The 21612-nt window shown below is 41.5% G+C and overlaps 2 protein-coding genes across 2 annotated transcripts in view; one reads left to right on the top strand and one right to left on the bottom strand.

Moving 5' to 3' along the window:
• SIMC1 (SUMO interacting motifs containing 1) overlaps positions 1-20597 on the bottom strand; it is an 83396-nt gene extending 62799 nt beyond the window's left edge. Inside the window, exon 1 of the mRNA XM_045035155.1 lies at positions 20341-20597. Coding sequence (XP_044891090.1) covers positions 20341-20469 — 129 coding nt within the window. The 5' untranslated portion in view covers positions 20470-20597. The remainder of the gene's footprint in view (positions 1-20340) is intronic.
• Positions 20598-20759: 162 nt separating this feature from the next.
• THOC3 (THO complex 3) overlaps positions 20760-21612 on the top strand; it is a 193147-nt gene continuing 192294 nt past the window's right edge. The window contains exon 1 of the mRNA XM_045035178.1: positions 20760-21022. The gene's annotated coding sequence lies outside the window, so the exon portion shown is untranslated. The remainder of the gene's footprint in view (positions 21023-21612) is intronic.

The following is a 21612-nucleotide window of genomic DNA, read 5'->3' on the forward strand; positions in this document are numbered from 1 at the left end:
CTTCTTCGTTTCTTCTTTTTCTTGAATACAGAAAAAAATCTATTTTTATTTTCAATTCTTATTAAAAATATTTTTATTTTTTCTACTATATATCATACTTTTTTGATAAGTTTTTCAAATTCTATTTTACTTCCATCATTTCATTTTATTCTATTTCATTGTATTCAGTTTCACAAATTTTCAAACGTTTTCCTTTTTCCCACTTTTTTTTCTCTAATCTATCAAGCTCCTTTCAATAACCAGACCAAAACACACCTAGAATCTAGCATCATTTATTTGATTTTTGTGTGTGTATTATTTTTAATTTTTTAATTTTAATTTTTTATTACCTTATCAATTCCTTTTCTCCCTTCAAAATGATGAAACAATGGAATTCACTCCAAGAGAAAGAGCAGGAAGAAACGAAAACCAGGGACTTAATCGACACAGATACAAGATGTCTGAACCAGAATTTAGAATCATGATAATAAGAATACTAGCTGGGTTCGAAAATAGATTAGAATCCCTTTCTGCGGAGATAAAAGAAGTAAAAACTAGTTAGGATGAAATAAAAAATGCTATAACTGAGCTGCAATCTCGAATGGATGCCACGGTGGCAAGGATGGGTGAGGCAAAACAGCAAATCAGCAATGTAGAGGACAAACTTATGGAGAATAATGAAGCAGAAAAAAAGAGGGAGACTAAGGCAAAAGAACACGATTTAAGAACTAGAGCATCCAGTGACTCATTAAAAAAGAACAACATCAGAATCATAGGGGTCCCAGAAGATGAAGAGATAGAAAAAGGGGTAAGAGTTATGTGAGCAAATCATAGCAGAAAACTTTCCTAACCTGGGGAAAGACACAGACATCAAAATCCAGGAAGCACAGAGGACTCCCATAATATTCAACAAAAACCGACCAACAGCAAAGCATGTCATGGTCAAATTCACAAAATACTCAGGCAAGGAAAGAATCATGAAAGCAGCAAGGGAAAAAAAAAATCCTTAACCTACAAGGGAAGACAGATCAGGTTTGCAACAGATGTATCCACAGAAACTTGGCAGACCAGAAGGGAGTAGCAAGATATATTCAATGTGCTGAATTGGAAAAATATGCAGCCAAGAATTCTTTATCCAGCAAGGCTGTCACTCAAAGTAGGAGATTAAAAGTTTCCCAAACAAAAATTAAAGGAGTTCATGACCACTAAAACAGCCCTGCAAGAAATTTTAAGGGGGACTCTCTGAGAAAAGATGGGGAAAAAAATACCAAAAGCAACCAAGACTAGAAAGGACCAGAGAACACCACCAGAAACTCCAACTCTATAAGAAACATAATGGCAATAAACTTGTATCTTTCAATACTCACTCTAAACGTCAATGGACTAAATGTTCCAATCAAAAGACACTGGGTAACAGAATGGACAAGAAAACAAGATCCGTCAATATGCTGTTTACAAGAGACCCACTTCAGACCTAAAGATACCTTCAGATTGAAGATAAGAGGATGGAGAACCATCTATCATGCTAATGGTTGACAAAAGAAAGCCAGAGTAGCCATACTTATATCAGACAATCTAGACTTCAAACTAAAGACTGTAACAAGAGATGCAGAAGGGCATTATATCATAATTAAGGGGTCTATACACCAAGAAGACCTAACAATTGTAAACATTTATGCTCCATATGTGACAGCACCCAAATTCATAAATCAATTAATTACAAACATAAAGAATCTCATTGATAATAATACCATAATAGTAGGGGACTTCAACACCCCAATTACAACAATGGACAGATCATCTAAACAGAAAATCAACAAGGAAACAATGCCTTTAAATGACACCGGACCAGATGGACTTAACAGATATATTCAGAACATTTTATCCTAAAGCAGTGGAATATACATTCTTCTCCAGTACACATGGAACGTTCTCCAGAATAGACCATGTACTGAGACACAAATCAGCCTTCAACAAGTACAAAAAGATTGAGATCATACCATGCATATTTTCAGACCACAACACTATGAAACTTGAAATCAACCACAAGAAAAAATTTGGAAAGACAGCAAACACTTGGAGACTAAAGAACATCCTCCTGAGAAAGAATGAATGGACTAACCAAGAAGTTAAAAAGGAAATTATAACGTACATGGAAGCCAACAAAAATGATAACACCAAGACCAAAACCTCTGGGATGCAGCAAAGATGGTCGTAAGAGGGAAGATTATAGCAATCCAGGCCTTCCTAAAGAAGGAAGAAAGGTCTCAGATACACAACCTAACCTTACACCTTAAAGAGCTGGAGAAAGAACAGCAAATAAACCCAAAACCAGCAGAAGACAGGAAATAATAAAGATTAGAGCAGAAAACAATGCTATTAAAAGCAAAAACAAACAAACAAACAAACAAACAAAAAAACCCAGTAGAACAGAATAATGAAACCAGAAACTGGTTCTTTTTTTTTTTTTTCAACGTTTATTTATTTTTAGGACAGAGAGACACAGAGCATGAACAGGGGAGGGGCAGAGAGAGAGGGAAACACAGAATGGGAAACAGGCTCCAGGCTCTGAGCCATCAGCCCAGAGCCTGACGTGGGGCTCGAACTCACGGACCGCGAGATCGTGACCTGGCTGAAGTTGGACGCTTAACCGACTGCGCCACCCAGGCGCCCCAGAAACTGGTTCTTTAAAAGAATTAACAAAATTGATAAACCACTAGCCAGTTTGATCAAAAAGAAAAAAGAAAGGACTCAAACAAAATCAAGAATGAAAGAGGAGAGACCACAACCAATACAGCAGAAATAAAAACAATAATAAGAGAATATTATGAGCAATTATACACCAATAAAATGGGCAATCTGGAAGAAATGGACAAATTCCTAGAAACATATACACTACCAAAACTGAAACAGAAAGAAATAGAAAATCGGAACAGACCCATAACCAGTAAGGAAATCGAATTAGTAATCAAAAGTCTATCAAAAAACAAGAGTCCAGGGCCAGATGGCTTTCCAGAGGAATTCTACCAAACATTTAAGGAAGAGTTAACACCTATTCTCTTGAAGCTGTTCCAAAAAATAGAAATGGAAGGAAAACTTCCAAACTCTATGAAGCCAGCATAACCTTGATTCCAAAACCAGACAAAGACCCCACTAAAAAGGAGAACTATAGACCAATTTTCCTGGTGAACATGGATGCAAAAATCCTCAACAAGATATTAGCCAACCAGATCTAAGAATACATTAAAAAAATTATTCACCACGACCAAGCGGGATTTATGCCTGGGATGCAGGGCTAGTTCAATATCTATAAAACAATTAATGTGATTCATCACACCAATAAAAGAAAGGACAAGAACCACATGATCCTCTCAACAGATGCAGAGAAAGCATTTGACAAAATACAGCATCCTTTCTTGATAAAAACCCTAAAGAAAGTAGGGATAGAAGGAGCATACCTCGAGATCATAAAAGCCATATATGAAAGACCCAACGCTAATATTATTGTCAATGGAGAAAAACTGAGAGCGTTCCCCCTAAGGTCAGGAACAAAACAGGGATGTCCTCTCTTGCCACTGTTATTTAACATAGTATTGGAAGTCTTAGCCTCAGCAATCAGACAACACAAAGCAATAAAAGGCATCCAAATCATTGAGGAGGAGGTCAGACTCTCACTCTTTGCAGATGACATGATACTCTATATGGAAAACCCTAAAGATTCCACCTAAAAACTGCTAGAACTGATTCATGAATTCAGGAAAGGGGCAGGATACAAAATCAGTACAGAAATCGGTTTCATTCCTATACACCAACAATGAAGCGGCAGAAAGAGAAACCAAGGAATTGATCCCATGTACAATTGCACAAAAAACCATAAAATACCTAGGAATAAATCTAACTGAAGAGGTGAAAAATCTAGACACTGAAAACTGTACAAAGCTTATGAAAGAAATTGAAGAAGACACAAAAAAAAGGGAAAAAGATTCCGTGCTCCTGGATAGGAAGAACAAATATTGTTAAAACGTCAATACTACCCAAAGTAATCTACATATTCAATGCAATCCCTATCAAAGTAACACCAACATTCTTCACAGAACTAGAACAAATAATCCTAAAATTTGTATGGAACCAAAAAGACCCTGAATTGCCAAAGCAATCTTGAAAAAGAAAACTAAAGCAGGAGGCATCACATTCACAGACTTCAAGCTATACTACAAAGCTGTAATCATCAAGACAGTATGGTACTGGCACAAGAACAGACACTCAGATCAATGGAACAGAATAGAGAATCCAGAAATGGACCCACAAACGTATGGCCAACTAATCTTTGACAAAGCAGGAAAGAATATCCAGTGGAATAAGGACAGTCTCTTCAGCAAGTGGTGCTGGGAAAACTGGACAGCGACATACAGAGAGATGAACCTGGACCACTTTCTTACACCATACACAAAAATAAACTCAAAATGGATGAAAGACCTAAATGTAAGACAGGAAGCCATCAAAATCCTCAAGGAGAAAGCAGGCAAACTGCTTTGACTTTGGCCGCAGCAACTTCTTACTCAACACATCTCCAGAGGCAAGGGAAACAAAAGCAAAAATGAACTATTGGGACCTCATCAAAATAAAAAGCTTCTGCACAGCGAAGGAAACAATCAGCAAAGCTAAAAGGCAACCGACAGAATGGGAGAAGATATTTGCCAGTATCCAAAATCTATAAAGAACTTCTCAACCTCAGCACCCCAAAGACAAATAATCCAATGAAGAAATGGGCAAAAGACACGAATAGACACTTCTCCAAAGAAGACATCAGATGGCCAACTGACAAATGAAAAAAATGCTCAACATCACTCATTAGGGAAATACAAATCAAAACCACCATGAGATACCACCTCACACCTGTCAGAATGTCTAACATTAACAACTCAGGCAACAGATATTGGTGAGGATGCGGCCACTGCTGGTGGCACTGCTGGTGGGAATGCAAAATGGTGCAGCCACTCTGGAAAACAGTATAGAGGTTCCTCAAAAAACTAAAAATAGAACTACCCTATGACCCAGCAAATGCGCTACTGGTTATTAATCCACTGGGATACAGGTATGCTGTTTCGAAGGGGCACATGCACCCTGAAGTTTATAGCAGCACTATCAACAGCAGCCAAAGTATGGAAAGAGCCCAAATGTCCATCAACGGATGAATGGATAAAGAAGACGTGTGTGTGTGTGTGTGTGTGTGTGTGTGTGTGTGTGTGTGTGTGTCTACACACACACATAACATACAATGGAGTATTACTCAGCAATCAAAAAGAATGAAATCTTACTACTTGCAACTACGTGCATGGAACTAGAGGGTATTATGCTAAGTGAAATTAGTCAGAGAAAGCCAAATATCACATGACTTCACTCAGATGAGGACTTTAAGAGACAAACAGATGAACATAAGGGAAGGGAAGCAAAAATAATATAAAAACAGGGAGGTAAACAAAAAAATGAGACTCTTAAACATGGAGAACAGCAGTTTGCCAAAGGGGTTGTGGGAGGGGGGATGGGCTAAATGGGTAAGGGGCATTAAGGAATCTACTCCTGAAATCATTGTTGTACTATAAAATAACTAATTTGGATGTAAACTTAAAAAAAAATTAAATACAAATTTAAAAAAATAATATTTTGCAGGGTTAGTTTATTGATAATAAACTCTTAGTTTTTGTTTGTCTGGGAAACTATCTCTCCTTCTATACTGAATGACAGCCTTTCTGGATAGAGAATTCTTGGCTGCACATTTCTCCCATTCAGCACTTTGAATATTATCAAGCCACATGTTTCTGACTTTGAAAGTTTCTGCTGCAAAATCCCCTGCTAGCCTTATGGGTTTTCCCTTCTTAGTTACTGTCATCTTTGGTCTTGCTTTAAAATTTGTTTCTTTATCACTATATTTTGCCAATTTAATTGCAATATGTCTTCGTGTGGATTTGTTTTGGCTGATTCTGATGGAAGTTCTCTGTGCCTCCTGGATGTGGTTATCTATTTCCCTTCTCAGATTAGGGAAGTTTTCAGCTATTTCTTCAAATAAATTTTTTGTTTCTCTCTCTTCTTCTGGGACTGCTATGATACAAATATTATTATGCTTGATGAAGTCATCGAGTTCCCTAAGTCTATTCTCATTTTGCATAATTCTTTTTTCTCTCTTTTGTTCAGACCGATTATTTTTCATTACTCTGCTTTTTAGGTCAATAATTCATCCTCTGTTTATTCCAGCCTGTTGGAAGAATCCTTTCTTCAAATGTGTTTCTCATTTCATTTATTGAGTCCTTTATCTCTGCTATGCTATTCCTTATCTGTTTCAAGAGCCTTACATCTCCCTCTCTTTTCTCAAGTCCACTGAGTATCCTTATGGTCACTACTTTAAATTCTCTACCAGGCATGTTACTTATATCTGTTTCACTTAGATCTCTGCCCATGGCCTTGTCCTGTTCTTTTATTTGGGATAAATTTTTGTTGTCTCATTTTGTCTAAGTCTCTGTGCCTGTTTCTGTGTGTTAGGTAAGTCAGCTATGTCTCTTGCTGTTGAAAGTAACCGCCTTACGTAGAAGATGTCCTCTAGTGCTCTGCTGTTTAGTGTCTCGTTCCCCAGGGCCTGCTGCTTCTGAGAGGGTCTCCAATGTGTACTGCATGTGCTCTGTCTTGTCCTGGCCACTTTATCCTTCAGGCTAGTCATTTGCAAAGACTCTCTTTGCCTATTGTGGGTAGCGTTTGGTCCCTGGCCTGAATGTGGTGCGTTTTAACTAGGTGTGTTCTGGTCTGTTTGTGAAATGAGACTGTTGCCACCGTCACCAGAACTGAGGCTCTGCAAAACTCCCAAGTCAGGAGACATGGTGTGAGCAGGGTTTGGGACAGTTTTCTGTGGAAAGGGGCCCACCATGCAGAATATGAGGCAAGTGTGACTAGCAGGGGCAGTTCTAAAGAGTATGGGGAGTGGGGCTTGGTGTAAGCAAGTTAGGTAGCATATTTGATGATGCTCTGGATCCCACATGTAGCTCTGTGTTTATGTGAGGGGCAGGGGAGGGAAATGGCACCAGCCAGTTCCATGGTTTCTGGAGGGGTATCTCCACTGACACTCTCTGGGATATGCTCTGAGATAAGCGAATAGCCTCCACACTGTGTGACCCAGACACTCTTGGGATCACTGTTTCCATGCTGTATATCTGTGTGTTGTTTGCCTGCCACCTCTCCAACAGCAGAGCAATGCCTTCTGGGTTCTATCCCAGCCAAGCCCACTGACCTTTGAAACACCAGGCTTTAAGCCCCACTGGTTGCAGGAACTTATGAAATTGGCCTCTTTTACTTTCCAAGCTAATTGCTGGATATGGGGATTTGTTTTCCCTGTGTGCTCCCCTGTGTGCTAGTCTGTCTCTCACCCTTCTCCGTGACCATGGCTCCCTCCTCAAGGTAGAAGCCACTATCTGTTTCTGTCCCAAACCACATCTTTGCACTTCCTATTTTCTTCATTGTGGCCTTTTTTCTACCTTTAGTTGTGAGTTTGTTATGCCAGTCTTCAGGTCAATTTCTGAGGTATTTAGGATGATTTGATAGTCATCTAGTTGTATGCATGGGATGAAGTGAGCCTAAAGTCCTCCTACTCTCTGCTGCCATGTTTCCCACCCCACATTAATTGATTTTTGAATGAACAGCCTTGCATACTTAGGATATATTCCTCTTGATCATGGTATATAATTCTTTTTAGACACTGTTGGCTTCAGCTTGCTAATACTTTGTTGAGTTTTTCTGCATATGTTCAGTGAGAGATATTAATCTGTTTTTCTTTTCTTATAATGTCTTTGTCTGGTTTTAGGGTGTTAGGGTAATGCTGGCCTTATAGAGTTAGGCTGTGTCTTCTCTGCTTCCATATCTTCTATAGAGAATTGGTATAATTTTTTCCTTAAATGTTTAGTAGAATATGCCAGTGAACCCAACTGGGCTTGGTACTTTCTGGTTTAGAAGGTTATTAATCATTGATTCAATTTCCTTATTAGATATAGGTCTATTCAGACTGTTCATATAACTTCTGTAACAAAAAATTTAAAATTTAAAAAATGTTTGTTCTCCCCCAAACTAACCTATAAATTCAATAAATACCAAGCAAAATTCCAATGGTATTTTTAAAAGAAATGGAGATGATTCGAAAGTTCATCTGAATCAGAAAAGGCTCAAGAGTAACATAAAAAAACAAAAACAAAAATGAAAAACTATAAGGGAAAGCAAAAGATAAGTCAAGAGGTGAAAAGGGTTCCTGGATCCAATTCCAGTGTGTTCTGTGGAGACTTCCCCACACCAACAAGCAATTCTCTCATGTCTGAGAATTCAACTCAACTCTGACATGATCTACCTGGAGACAGAATCATATTCCGTAGGTAACAGGCTCAGTTAGACAAACTTCCAAACCCTCTCCAGGTGTGCCACTCTCCTAGCACTTTTTTTAAAGTTTATTTATTTTGAGAGAGAGACAGAGACAGAGAGAGAGAGAGCGAGCCAGCACAGAGCCTGCTGTGGGGCTTAAACTCACAACTGTGAGATCATGACCGAGCTGAAATCAAGAGTCAGATGCCAACTGACTGAGCCACCCAGGCGCCGTTCTCCTAGCACCTCTATGTGTTCACCAACCCAGAAGCTCTCCAGACGTCCTTTGGGTTCTTATAAAGGCTTCATTATATAGTCAGAATTGATTGAATCATTGGTCACTGGTGATTGAAGTCAATCTCTAGGCCCTCTCCACTCTCTGGAGGTCTGGGGATGGGACTGAAAATTCCAATCCTCTAATCATCTGGCTTCACTGGTAACCAGCTCCCTTATTTAGGTGTTTTCCAAAAGTCACCTCACTACCATAACAAAGAACACCTTTAACTTCTCATCACTTAAGGAGTTCCAAGGGTTTTGAGAGCTGTGAGCAAAGAACCATGGATAAAGACTACATATATGTGAGAAATATATATTTTGTCATCTGAATGATCAAAAAATATGTATATATATTTAAAAATTTTTTTAATTTAAATTTTTACAAATTTAAATCCAAGTTACTTAACATATAGTGTAGGGTACCTGGGTGGCTCAGTCTGGTAAGCATCGGACTTCAGCTTAGGTCACGATCTCAGTTTGTGTGTTTGAGACCCATGTTGGGCTCTGTGCCGACAGCTCAGAGCCTGGAGCCTCCTTCAGATTCTGTGTCTCCCTCTCTCTCTGCCCCTCCCAGTTCATGCTCTGTCTCTCTCTTTCAAAAATAAACATTTAAAAAATTATTTAAAAAACCATATACTGTAGTAATGGTTTCAGAAGTAGAATATATATGTAATTCTTATAAATCACAATATCACAGGAGGCTTTGCCCTACTAAATAGCAAGGTAAACTGCAGAGGTGCAGTAATTAAAATATGCAGAAAATAGGTCCAAATTATCTAGAAAATTTATGACACAGGTAGTTTTTCATATATGTGGGTAGATCATTTGATAGTATTAAATAAGCTAACATTTGAGAAGAGTTTCCCTTTCAGCAAAATTCTAGACAATTGAAACATTAGACTATCAGATTCGGCACAAATCTAAGAAGCTTATAATAACCAGGTTGGCCAAAGTATAAGAAAACGGGTATTCTCATACAGAGTCTGTATTAAGAATATATGTTATAACCTTTTGGAAGTATAATTTAGTGGCTATGTGTCAACGACCTCAGCTGCAAGCAAAAAACAAACAAAACACCCAAAATCTTCCTCTAATTTAACCACAAAAGGAGCTTATAGAGGATAATGGGTAGTTTCTAGAATGTAGACAAGAGCCTGAAAACCAAGCTTGGAATCTACACAACCAAAATCCAGTGCTCCAAACCATATGGTACAACTGAGTACCCCATTATCACGGGCACTGGACACAAACACCCCAGCTTGTATGGCCAGCAGCACCATGCTATATACCCTGCCACCTGCACCTTTATAATTGCTACATGTCATTGCTGATGCCATCTCACCAAAATGGAGTACAAGGACCCTGCTGCTTCTCAGCATTTCCAATTCAAAGTCTGGAGTAAGTACATCTGACTGGTGTATCTAGGTTCTATGTCCAAGCCCTATGTGCAAAGTCGTCTGGGAATGTGATGTGAGTATCTGGCGTTTCGGCTTCTTTAGTTAGAAACAGATTATATCTCCAAAGGTGGGAGTTCTGTAAACACAGTTCTGGGATTCAGATACTAGGATCCCACAAAGAATGACATATTGTTCTCGACCATGGTATATATTAAAATTATAAATACATACTACTCTTTAACTCCAAAATCCCACTGTAAGGAATTTGTCCTACAAATGTATTCTCATGACCATGAAAGAGAGTTCATCACATCTTCTGTAATAGCAAAATTAAAATCAGTAAGGGCTGGTCAATAAATTATGGTCTTTTTCAAAATATTAGAATAACATGCAGCTGATAAATACTTACTAAATGAATACTATGTGCCAGGAATCACCATGTTATGCACTAGGAATACCACTGTAAGCAAAATGGGCAACAGTTTTGATGAGGTACTAATATTTTTTTAAATGCCTAAAATATATTTAGTGGTTTAAAAGATTAGAATGACTCCATTGGGAAAAAAGACACTTATGCATTTTTGTGTACACACAGAGAAAACTTCGGGAACAATACACAAAAACTTACTTATCTCAGAGTGGCAATGGACAGGGGTGGGTTTTTTCCTGAGGCCCTGAATTTTTTACCTCTATTTAAAATTTTAAAATACTTTTTATAATTTAAAATGGGGAAATTTTATTTTTCAGGTGGTATGATTACCTTAAAAAAACAGAAAACAAAGAGAACCCACTGGAGAGTCTAGGGTTTCCTTCTGGAGTAAGGAAAATGTTCTAAAATTAGATAGTGGTGAAGGTCAAACAACTCAGGGAATTTTATGGGTGGGAATCTTCACGTAAGGTATGGAATTATATCTTAATAAAGCTGTTAATGGGGGATGGGGTAAGTGATCTGCAGGCTTACATGAGTGCTGACCTTGATTTAAGATTCAAATTAGTGTGACATCTGATGTTTAAATTCAAAATGTAGGTGAATTCTGCCTTTTATTCTAAGACATAGCCACATTTTTTAGTTTTAAAAGTCTTAGTAGCCTGGAAAAAAAATTAGCCTGGGATAGCTGCCATATATATCCCTTGGCTCTCCCATCACATAAAATTATTTTGACGTAACTGCAACAAAACTTAGCAGGAGAAAAGGATTCCTTAGAAAATCAGCAAAAGGAATTGTTTCTCCTAGAATAAATAGTTACTGAGCACCTACTACACTCAAGGCACTAAGCTAGTTGCTGGGGATATGGCTGTGTCCAACAGTGTACTTTTATTTGGAGGAAGGGATTGAGAAAGAAAAGACGATTTTTAAAAATATTACTAAAGTACATGATAGGGGTTTAAAAAATAATTTTGGGGGCTGCCTGCATGGCTCACTTGGTTAAGTGTCTGAGTCATGGTTTTAGCTGGGGTCATGATCTCGCAGTTCATGGGTTTGAGCCCCATGTCAGGCTCTGTGATGACAGTGAGGGGCCTGCTTGGGATTCTCTCTCTCCCTCTCTCTCTCTGCCCCTTTCCTGCTCACTCTCTCATTCAAAATAAATAAACTTAAAAAAATAATTTTTGGATTAAAAAACTGCAATGGGTCTATTCTTCTAAAACCATACATTAAAAAAATTTTTTTTAACGTTTATTTTTGAGAGACAGAGACAGAGAACGAGCAAGGGAGGAACAGAAAGAGAGGGAGACACAGAATCTGAAGCAGGCTCCAGGCTCTGAGCTGTCAGTACAGAGTCCAATGTGGGGCTCAAACCCATGAAGTGTGAGATCGTGACCTGAGCTGAAGTCAGACGCTTATCCGACTGAACCACCCAGGTGCCCCTAAAACTACACATTTAAAAAACAGAATATTTTGCAACTTGCTTTTTTCAACTTATCCATTTATTTCTAGTGCCTCCAGAGGATGTGCCTTCAGAAACCTGGTGAGAGGTTTGCAAGTTCACCCCAGGATTTTCTTTTTTAAAATTTTATTTATTTAATTTTATTTTTATTATTAAAAATTATTTTAATGTTTATTTACTTTTGAGAGAGAGCATGAGCACACAAGTGGGGGAGGGACAGAGAGCGAAGGAGTGGGAGACACAGGATCTGAAGTAGGCTCTAGGCTCTGAGCTGTCAGTGCAGAGCCCAAGGAGGTGCTTGAACTCATGAACGGTGAGATCACCACCTGGGCCGAAGTGGGATGCTTAACTAAGACACCCAGATGCCCTCACCCCAGGATTTTCAAGATTGAGACTAATGGTGGTAAACCTGTTCTACTAGTTAGCACCTGGCTGACCCTACCTCAGATTCTTCATCTATCAAATAGGGATAATAACAGTACCAAACTTACAGGGCTGCAGTGAAGATTACATGAGCCAATCCATGCAACGTACTTAATTAACAGGGTGCCTAGCATAAAGGCAAGCTATTCTTACTATGTGAGGCTCACCATGATTGGCATGCTCAACCCTGTGGGGCAACCAGTTACTCAGAATCAAAACACTAGCTCCAGGACAAGAAACGCACAGGATTCAAAGCAAGTTTTATTGATTGCCAAAAAGGAAACCCCATAAAATGAAAGGTAAGCCATGTTTCTAATTAGGAAGACAGTATTATAAAGATGTTATTTCTCTTTCAATTAACTTATAAATCCAACACAGTAGTTTTGAACCAGTGGCAATTTTGCCCTCCAGGAGACACTCGGGAGTGTCTAGAGACACTTTCGGTTGTAACAAGTTGGGGGAAAGGTGAGGTGCTGCTACTGGCTGGCAACTAGTGGGCAGAGACCAAAGATGCTGCTAAACATTCCACAGTGCACAGAACAGCCTCCCACAACAAAGAATTACCTGACCCAAAGGAACCCTAATCAAATGCAATCCTGGACAAAATGATTCTAAAATTCTTTTGGAGGCCTATATGGGCACAATAACCAAGAAATTTCGGGAGAAAAATAAGGAAAGATAATTGCTCTATTAGATATCAAAAAATATGATCAAACCACAAAAATAAAACAGTAAAGTTCTGTCATTGAAAATAGACCAATCAATGAAACACAAAAGAAAACCTAGAAACAGACACAAGTGTATAAAATAATTCGGTGTTAAAAATATGTCTCAAATATGTGGAAAAAAGATAATTATTTGAGAAATGATTCCCAGACAATTAACACCATATATTAAAAACTCTCATATCTAGAGTGTTCCCCTCCTATATCTGCAATCAGGGTGCATCTAATAGTTGGTCTCACATTTCATGTGGTAGTTTCTTTTTTCCTGAAAAGCTGTTCTTAAGTTGACAGCAAGTCTTACATAGGGCAATACGGTATATGGAAAATGACAGGTATATTTCATGCCATATAAAACATTTTAGGTGAATTAAAGATCTAAATGTAAGAATGAGATGGTAAAAGAATAATAATAAGGAAATAAAAGGAAAGTAATCTCAGGACAGGAAAGATCTCTCTAAACATAAAACAAAGAAAAAAACCATAAAGATAAAAGATGCACAGATACATACATAAAAGTGGAAAACTTCATTAAGTAAAACACCACAAAGTACAGATTTCTAAATTTAGTATCATCCCCATTTTAAAAGTAGAAATTGTTTGCAGGTTGACAAAATGATTTTAAAGTGATCTGACAGAATAAACATGCAAAACTAGTCAAAAAAAATTCTAAAAAGAGCAATGAAGAGTTTCCTCTGCTTATTGTTAAAATTTTTAATGCTTATTTATTTTAGAGAGACAGAGACAGAGTGTGCACAGGGAAGGGACACAGAATCTGAAGCAGGCTCCAGGCCCTGAGCTGTCAGTACAAAGCCTGATGTAGGGCTTGGGGCGCCTGGGTGGCTCGGTCAGTTAAGCGTCAGACTTCGGCTCAGGTCATGATCTCACGGTCTGTGAGTTCGAGCCCCGCATCAGGCTCTGTGCTGACCGCTCAGAGCCTGGAGCCTGTTTCGGATTCTGTGTCTCCCTCTCTCTCTGCCCCTCCCCTGTTCATGCTCTGCCTCTCTCTGTCTCAAAAATAAATAAACGTTAAAAAAAAAAAATTAAAAAAAAAAAACCAAAGCCTGATGTGGGGCTCGAACACAGGGGCTCAAATTCAGGAGCCGTGAGACCACGACCTGCGCTGAAGTCCAACGCTTAACTGACTGAGCCACCCAGGTGCCCCTCCTCTGCTTATTATTAAAATAGCATGTACCAAGGCGAGAAAAGAAAGTCCACAAATAGACACAAAAATATATAAAAGTTTACCATTTGATAAAGGTAATATTTCAAACCACAGGGTAGAAAGGATAGATAATTCAATAAATGTTAGGACAACTAGCTAACCATCCTGAAAGAAAAAGATGACTATTTTATCCCTTTTTTGAAATTAATTCCACGTGGATTAATAAATTAAATGTAAAAAATATTTTTATAATCTTAAGAGGAAAGGCTTCCTAAGGAAAAGAGTGATAGAACTGGCTACACAAGAATTTAAAACTTTTGTAAAGAACCAAAAGAAATAAAAAATTGGGGGGGGGGGAGTAATGTGTATAACACAGGGGGCTGTATTAGTTTCCTAGCACAAATTACTGCAAGATAGCTTAAAACAACAGGCATCTATCATCTCACAGTTCTGGAGGCTTAAAAGTCAAAACCAATCTGCAGTGCCACGTTCTCTCGAAGCCTGTAGAAGAGAATCTGTTCCATGCCTTTCTCTTAGTTTCTGGTGTCACCAGCAATCCTTGGTATTCCTTGATTTGCAGCTTCAACTCCCATCTTTGTTTCTATTGTCACATGGTGTTCTTCCTCTATCCTCATGTCTTCTTATAAGGACACCAGTCATATTAGATTAGTAAGGGCCCACCCTACTCTGTATGACCTCGTCTTCAATTACTACATCTGCAATGGCCCTATTTCCCAATAAGGTCACATTTTGTAGTGGTGGTTAGGCCTTTGACATATCTTTTTGAAGGACCCAATTCAACCCATAACAAGTCTTTAATATGTAAGGAAAATTTACAAATAACACCCCAATAGGAGAAGAACAGGTAATCTTCATGCACACAATCTCTCTCTATATATATACCCAATATACCACCAATAAACATGTTCAAGATGTCCAGCTCTACTACGTGCTGAGCACACTCTCTGATCTCCAACCTCACTAGCTGCTCCTCCTCCCCTTACCTTCATCTGAGGTAGACGCTGTGTGTGCCCTAGGGCTACGTCCAGGATGCTCTTCTTGTTGAGTCTTAGCCTAGATGATCTCATCCAGGTCAAGGACTTTACTATGACCTATGTGTCAATGACATCAAATTTGTGTCCCTAGTCAGACCTTCTCCCCTGGCCTCCAAACTCAGTACAAACAACATACCGTGTATCTCCAGCTGGCTATTCTATAAGCATCTTTTAACACCTTCAAAACAGAACTCTTGAATCTTTCCTCCAATCCTGTTCTTCAAGTCTCCATTTTAATGAATGACACCAACATACATCTAGTTGCTCAGGCCAAAACCAGAGCTTCATTCTTGATTCCTCCTTTTCTTTTCATTGTCCACATCCAAGTTATCAAGACTTGTTGATTCTACTTCCTCACTATCTTCCAATGTCCCAAATCCTTCCAGTATCCCAGGCTATTCCAAGCTACAATTATTTTTGGTTTAGACTACTGCAGCAACCTCTTAAACTGGTCTCCCTGATTCCGCTATGGTCTCCTTTCAGGAAGGTGACTATACTCCTGGTTTGTTTGGGACAGTTCTAGTTTTCACCTGTTGTTTGACATCCCCTCCAGTTAGCACCCCCTTTCATTTGCAAAAGGATTCCCACTTGGATGATAAATTACAAGGTCACCTTACTGTACAGTATTATCTTCTCACAGTAGCTAAAACTACTTTTTAAATCTTTTCGTTTTTTTTTTAATGTTTATTTATTTTTGAGAGAAAGAGTAGACACAGCGTGAGCAGGGGAGAAGCAGAGAGAGGGTGAAACACAGAATCTGAAGCACGCTCCAGGCTCTGAGCTGTCAGCACAGAGCCTGACATGGGGCTCGAACCCACGAACCGTGAGATCGTGACCTGAGCCAAAGTTGGACACTTAACTGACTGAGCCACCAAGGCACCCCTAAAACCATCTTTTAAAAATGCAAATGAGATCATGTCATTCCCCTGCCTAAAACCCTTCAAAGATTTCTTATTACATAAGGATAAAATTGGAACTCCTTATTGTGGTCTACAAGACCCTATATGACCTAGCCCACTACTTCTCATCTCTTCAGACTGCGTCTTCCATTCATTACCTTCCAGCCCCACTGGCCTTTCAATTCCTCCAAGTAGTCATACCATTTCCACTTCCAAGTCTTTGTTTTTGCCACACCCATTGCTGCTACCTTAGATCTTCTCATAACAAATCTATTCTGTCATTTTTTTCTCTGATCAAATATTAACTCTTCAGAGAGAGACCTTCTTTGAAAATACAATTTAATGTTCCCAACACCACCTGTTACTATTACATTGTTCACTTATTTTCTGGTTGTTTATTGCTTATATTTCCCCAACAGAATATCAGCTCATTGTTAACTTGTTTACTTCTGGTCCCCAGGGTCAGAGCATGTGCTCAATAAGTATTTATTGAAAGAATGAATCACAACCAAAGAAAAAAATTAAAACCATGACAGCTCATAGAATCTGGCTACCAAATCAACAAATATTTCAATGAACAAAAATGCCTATTTTTATTTCTAACACTCCATATCATCTGACATTACATTTATGTGACTGTTTATTGTTTGTTTCCCCTTGACTAAAATAGAACCTCCACAAGGGCAGGGACTTGTTCACAGCTGTATTCTTAGCACCTAAAAGTGCCTTGCATATAGTAAGTGTTCAGTAAATGTTTACCAAATAAATTGACAATATCTAGGGGTGACTGGGTAGTGAAGAAAAGGGTATGGTGAGAATATAATTGGTGCACAATTTCTGTAGGAAATTTGGCAATATATATCAAAAGCTCTCAAAGGGGGCATACCTTTTGACTTCATACTCTCACTTCTAAGAGGAACTCATCCTAAAGAAGCAAATAAACAAGGGTACAAAGATTATTTGTGAGGGACTTTACACTGGGTTGTTTATGACAGAGAAAATTTGTAAATGTCAGCATGATATCCATTAACAGGAGATCATAAATAGAATTACAAATCTATACAATGAAACACATTAAAAATATTGGAGAGACATGTATTTATTGGTGCAAGAGACAAAAAGTGTATTAAGAGAAAAGGTGGGGCACCTGGGTGGCTCAGGCAATTAAGCATCTGACTCTTGATTTTGGCTCAGGTTTTATCTCATGGTTCGTGAACTCAAGCCTTGTGTTGCTTGGGATTCTCTCTCTTAAATAATCAATAAATAAACATTAAAAAAGAGAGAGAAAAAGGCAAGCTAAAAAAGCCCCACATGTATAGTGGAATTTCATTTTCGCAAAAACATACATGGGGAAGACACGAGGGTCTGTATGAATGCACACTGGCATTTACAGATAAAAGTTTAGATGGACATACTTCAAAATATCAACACTGGTTATCGCTGGATGGTGAGATTAAGGACGGTTTTAATTTTCTTCTACATACATTTCTAAAGTTTTTGTAATTAGGTCAACATTCTGCTTTTGTAAGTGGCAAACAAAAAGTAGTATTATGGAAAACACAGACCCGCTTCATAAACTTAGTGAAGACTAAAGCCCAGGTTAAGAACCAGGAGTTCAGAAATGTCAACTTCAGTATTGGAAATAGTTTTCTGATTTCCCGAATTCAAGCAAGTTGTTTCCCCTCAGTCAATATTTGTAAAAAAAAAAAAAAAAAAAAAAAAGAAAAGAAAAAAAAGAAAAAATAAATAAAACTTGTTTCTTTTATTTCATCGCCTGCCACGCTTGAGAAGGTCAGGCCTGGTTGAGAAAAAATACAAAGTGTAGCAAAAGCGATCATCTATGCTAGGCATTTTCCTTGTGTTGCCTTATTAAAAACCCCCTTATGATCCTGTCAGATAGGTATCAATGTTCTCAAGCGCAAAAGCTGAGAGAGGTGACAGAATTTGCCAAAACTCTCACTGCTGCTATGCGGGGTAGGGGTGGGGGTTCCTGATTTGAAGAGAGGTCTCTCTGACCTCAGGGCCTTCAGGCGAAAGCTAGACAAAAGCGTTTTAGGCTTTAACCTTGCAAGTCTCTTAACGCATCTGATCTCTGACATGGTTATCCTACTGCCCTATTTAATTTGCAACAACCATAAAAAGAGACCAAGCCTGGAGTTTTAAAGGAAAACTGGAGTAAATATATGGAGAGGCAAGATTTACATTGGGTACTATTCTCTGGAATGTGCCCTTCATTTCTTTTCAGCTCAGAAGGCTCAGAATGAAAAGGCTTGGTTGGGCGGTCACGGGGGAGGGGAGCAGTTTGAGACAGCACCCACGTTCGTGTGTGAAGGGCCACAAGAGACACCACAGACGAAGGATGACATCTGAGCGCTTAAAGAGAGGAGCTGGACGAAGATGAGGGAAGATGGACGACACCTGGAAGGAAAGGGGGCTTGAGACCAGGGGCAACGGGAACGAGGAAGAACTGGAAGGAAAGGCAGCTGTGAGTTATCCTGAGGCCACTTCTTCCTTCCACCTTTTTTCTCCCTGTCGTCTTTTCCTTGCTTATCTCGGTCACGATTAGGCCTTCAGCACTCTTTGCTATTTGGGCGATTACCAAATCTCTCCAGTCCTGACTTTTCTCCAGAGTTCAACTCCTCCTGAGGTCCCAACTGAAGGCGGCATCCCTTCCACCGCAAGCCTGCTCCTACTCACGTACTCGTTCTCACTTATCAAACATCCATTAGAACTGCTTTTTCTCCTCTTCCTTCAGCCATTCTTTCACCCAACAAACATTTATTGTGGGTCTACGTCCTTCACACCGCCACCGCACTGGGGCTACCCATGCACTTACCACGTTGGGTCACTTCTCCTCTGAAATCTTGTCTGTCCATCTCCTCTAAGTTCTTTACTGAGATTTACTGAGAATCCTGCATGCTTGAACCGGGGCGACACGGGACTAAACGTTAACTGGTCTGGCATGCCATTCATTTCGTAACGACCACTTGGCATTTAGCACTATACCTGGGGCACAGAAGGGGCTGGCAGTGGAGGCGTAGGGACTACAAACTGGCTGGGACCGGAGGAGCAGAAGCTAGGAGATTTGCCTCGAAGCAGTATTTGCATATGAAGAAAGGTGTCTTCCTTAACCTGTAGGTTACAGACCTATACCAGCCAGAGAATTCTTTTATTTCTGGGGTGTGTCCGTGGGAAGCTGGGAAGACGGCTGGAAGTCTGATGTTGAGAGTCTTCTGATAGAAAGCCTGTCCACCTCCCACTCCTGGAGTACTCAACAGTCACTTGTTGAATACATCACCTTCTCTGAGAGAGGCCACGGACATTGTGTTCTCCACTGTATCCCCAGCGCCTAGCACATCTAGCCCACATTAGGGGTTCCGTAAATATCTGTGGAGGATTCTAGAAAGGCAGGGACCATAGATATTTCATTCACCACCTTAGGACGAAGGACAAAGACTAAAGACTAAGGAGCCTGAAGGAAAAAGGGAGCAAGACGTTTCCCTCCCTATTCCTTTAGAGCTGGGTAAATGTTTGCTAAGCGAAATAAATCGCCCTCCTGCACTACTCCAAAATCGGGCCCCTCGCTCGGCTGCCAGGCCCTGGAGCGCGGCCACCATCTGGCTCAAGCTCAGGCCCGCGCTTCCCTCCCTCCCGGCCCGGGCTCCTGTTACCTCCCTGCACACATCTGTACCCACCACAGGCCAAACAATTACACGCTCCCGCGTCCCTGCCTCGAGATCCCCCAGCACCACGTCCCCCCAGCTCCCCGCCCCCACCCGAGCTCCGGGGAAGCCGGCGGCGGGGCCTCACACCGCCGCTTGCAGCCGGCTCCCGCACCCCCCGCCACAGGCGCGCCAGGCCGCCGTCCATGTGCTCGGCCGCCGTTGCCAGCCCCGGCCCGCTGAGGCTGCAGCGCGGAGCCCGGGAGGCCCGGCGGCCGCGGCCCGGGCCCGCCGCGCTCCTCAGGGCGGGAAAGGTCGGCAAGCGGCGAGGCGGGAAGCGGCTGAAGCTGTGAGGCGCCAGGGGACGGGAGGCGGTGGCGCGGGGGGACCAGCGGGCCGAGCCGGGGGTGCGAGGATGCGCAGCCCGAGCGGGGGCAGCGCTCCGGCCTCGGCGGGGCTGGGCGAGCGGCGGCTTGCTCACTCACCACGGTCCGGCGGGGCAGAGCGCCGGGGGTTCGGGACAGGGCCCGGCGGAGCCTCCGTGCCCTGCCCGAGCGGGCCCCCCCGGAGCTCTCGGAGCCGCTGTCGTCCGAGATCACGATGAAATCCTCCATGGCTGCGGGCCCCGGCCGAGGCGGCGCGCGGGCGGCCGGCGACCCGGACGACGGCGGCGGCGACTTCGGTTCCTGCTGCTGAGGCGGTGGCGGCGGCGACAACCGGAGCCATCACCCCGCCGGCCCCGCCCCTTCCCGCCCCGAGCCCCGCCCCCGCCGGCCGGCTCCGCCCCGCCCCTCCGGAGCCAGCCCCCCCCCCCCCCCCCCCCCCCGCCGGCGGTGGCAAGCGGCGGGCAGCGGGCGGGTCGGGCTCTGGCCCCGCGGGCGCTGTGCTTGGCGGGGAAACTTATCTTCCCTTCCTGGGGAGGAAAAAAAAGAGAGAGAGAGAGAGAGAAAATCAAGTCGCAGCCGGCTTGGACCGGTGTTGCGGGCGGGCGTGGGAGACGCTGAGGCTGCGAGGGCTTCCCCAGCTGTTTCCAACTGACCCAAGTGTGAAGTGAGGTGTGAACAGGCAGGCCTCTGACTGAGCCCGAGCCCACTGACTGCCCAGGAGAGAGGCCCTTGAGGACCTGGCCTACAACAGACTGGCTGGAGGGTCCCCCACTGACTGAGGGTAGGTGGCCTGGCCTGTGGCTGAGGGGGCAGAGACCACCCCCGCTCCCTTGTGCACAGGTGCCGGTACGACTGTGGGATAAATGCCTAGAAGTGGAATTACTGGGTCAGAGGGGATGTTTCTGCTGTTTCGATAAATGATGCCAAATTACTCCTAAATCGTACCAACTGGCAGTTTTACCAACAATCTGGGTCCCGCAGGCATTTAAACTGTGAGATTCAGAAACTTGGGCAGTTGGTAGCAGGATCAGAAACTTGAAAAAATGTACAAAGAGAAGCCCTGAGATGGCTCCCGCCAGGAAAAATGAGATGTTATGAATGAGCAAAGTTATAAAGATAAAAAGATATACCCGGTAGAGGGAGAAGTGGTAGGTAGGTGGCCGGTTGTAGGGCAGGAACAAGTCAAGATGGGGAGGATCTGTGTTACGATAAATGTTGGGTATTGACAAAATCCTGTAGCTCATGCTCCCGCAACTTGCTAATATGGGTTGACAGAGCCAATGGGAAAACGCATTTCTCAGAAGAGGGATTGATTTCCAAAGGAATGGTTATCAGATGCTACCTGATAAGCACTGTCTAGAGCAGTGATTC

The sequence above is a fragment of the Felis catus genome, chromosome A1 (genome assembly GCF_018350175.1).
Source record: "Felis catus isolate Fca126 chromosome A1, F.catus_Fca126_mat1.0, whole genome shotgun sequence".
Classification (NCBI taxonomy): Eukaryota; Metazoa; Chordata; class Mammalia; order Carnivora; family Felidae; genus Felis; species Felis catus.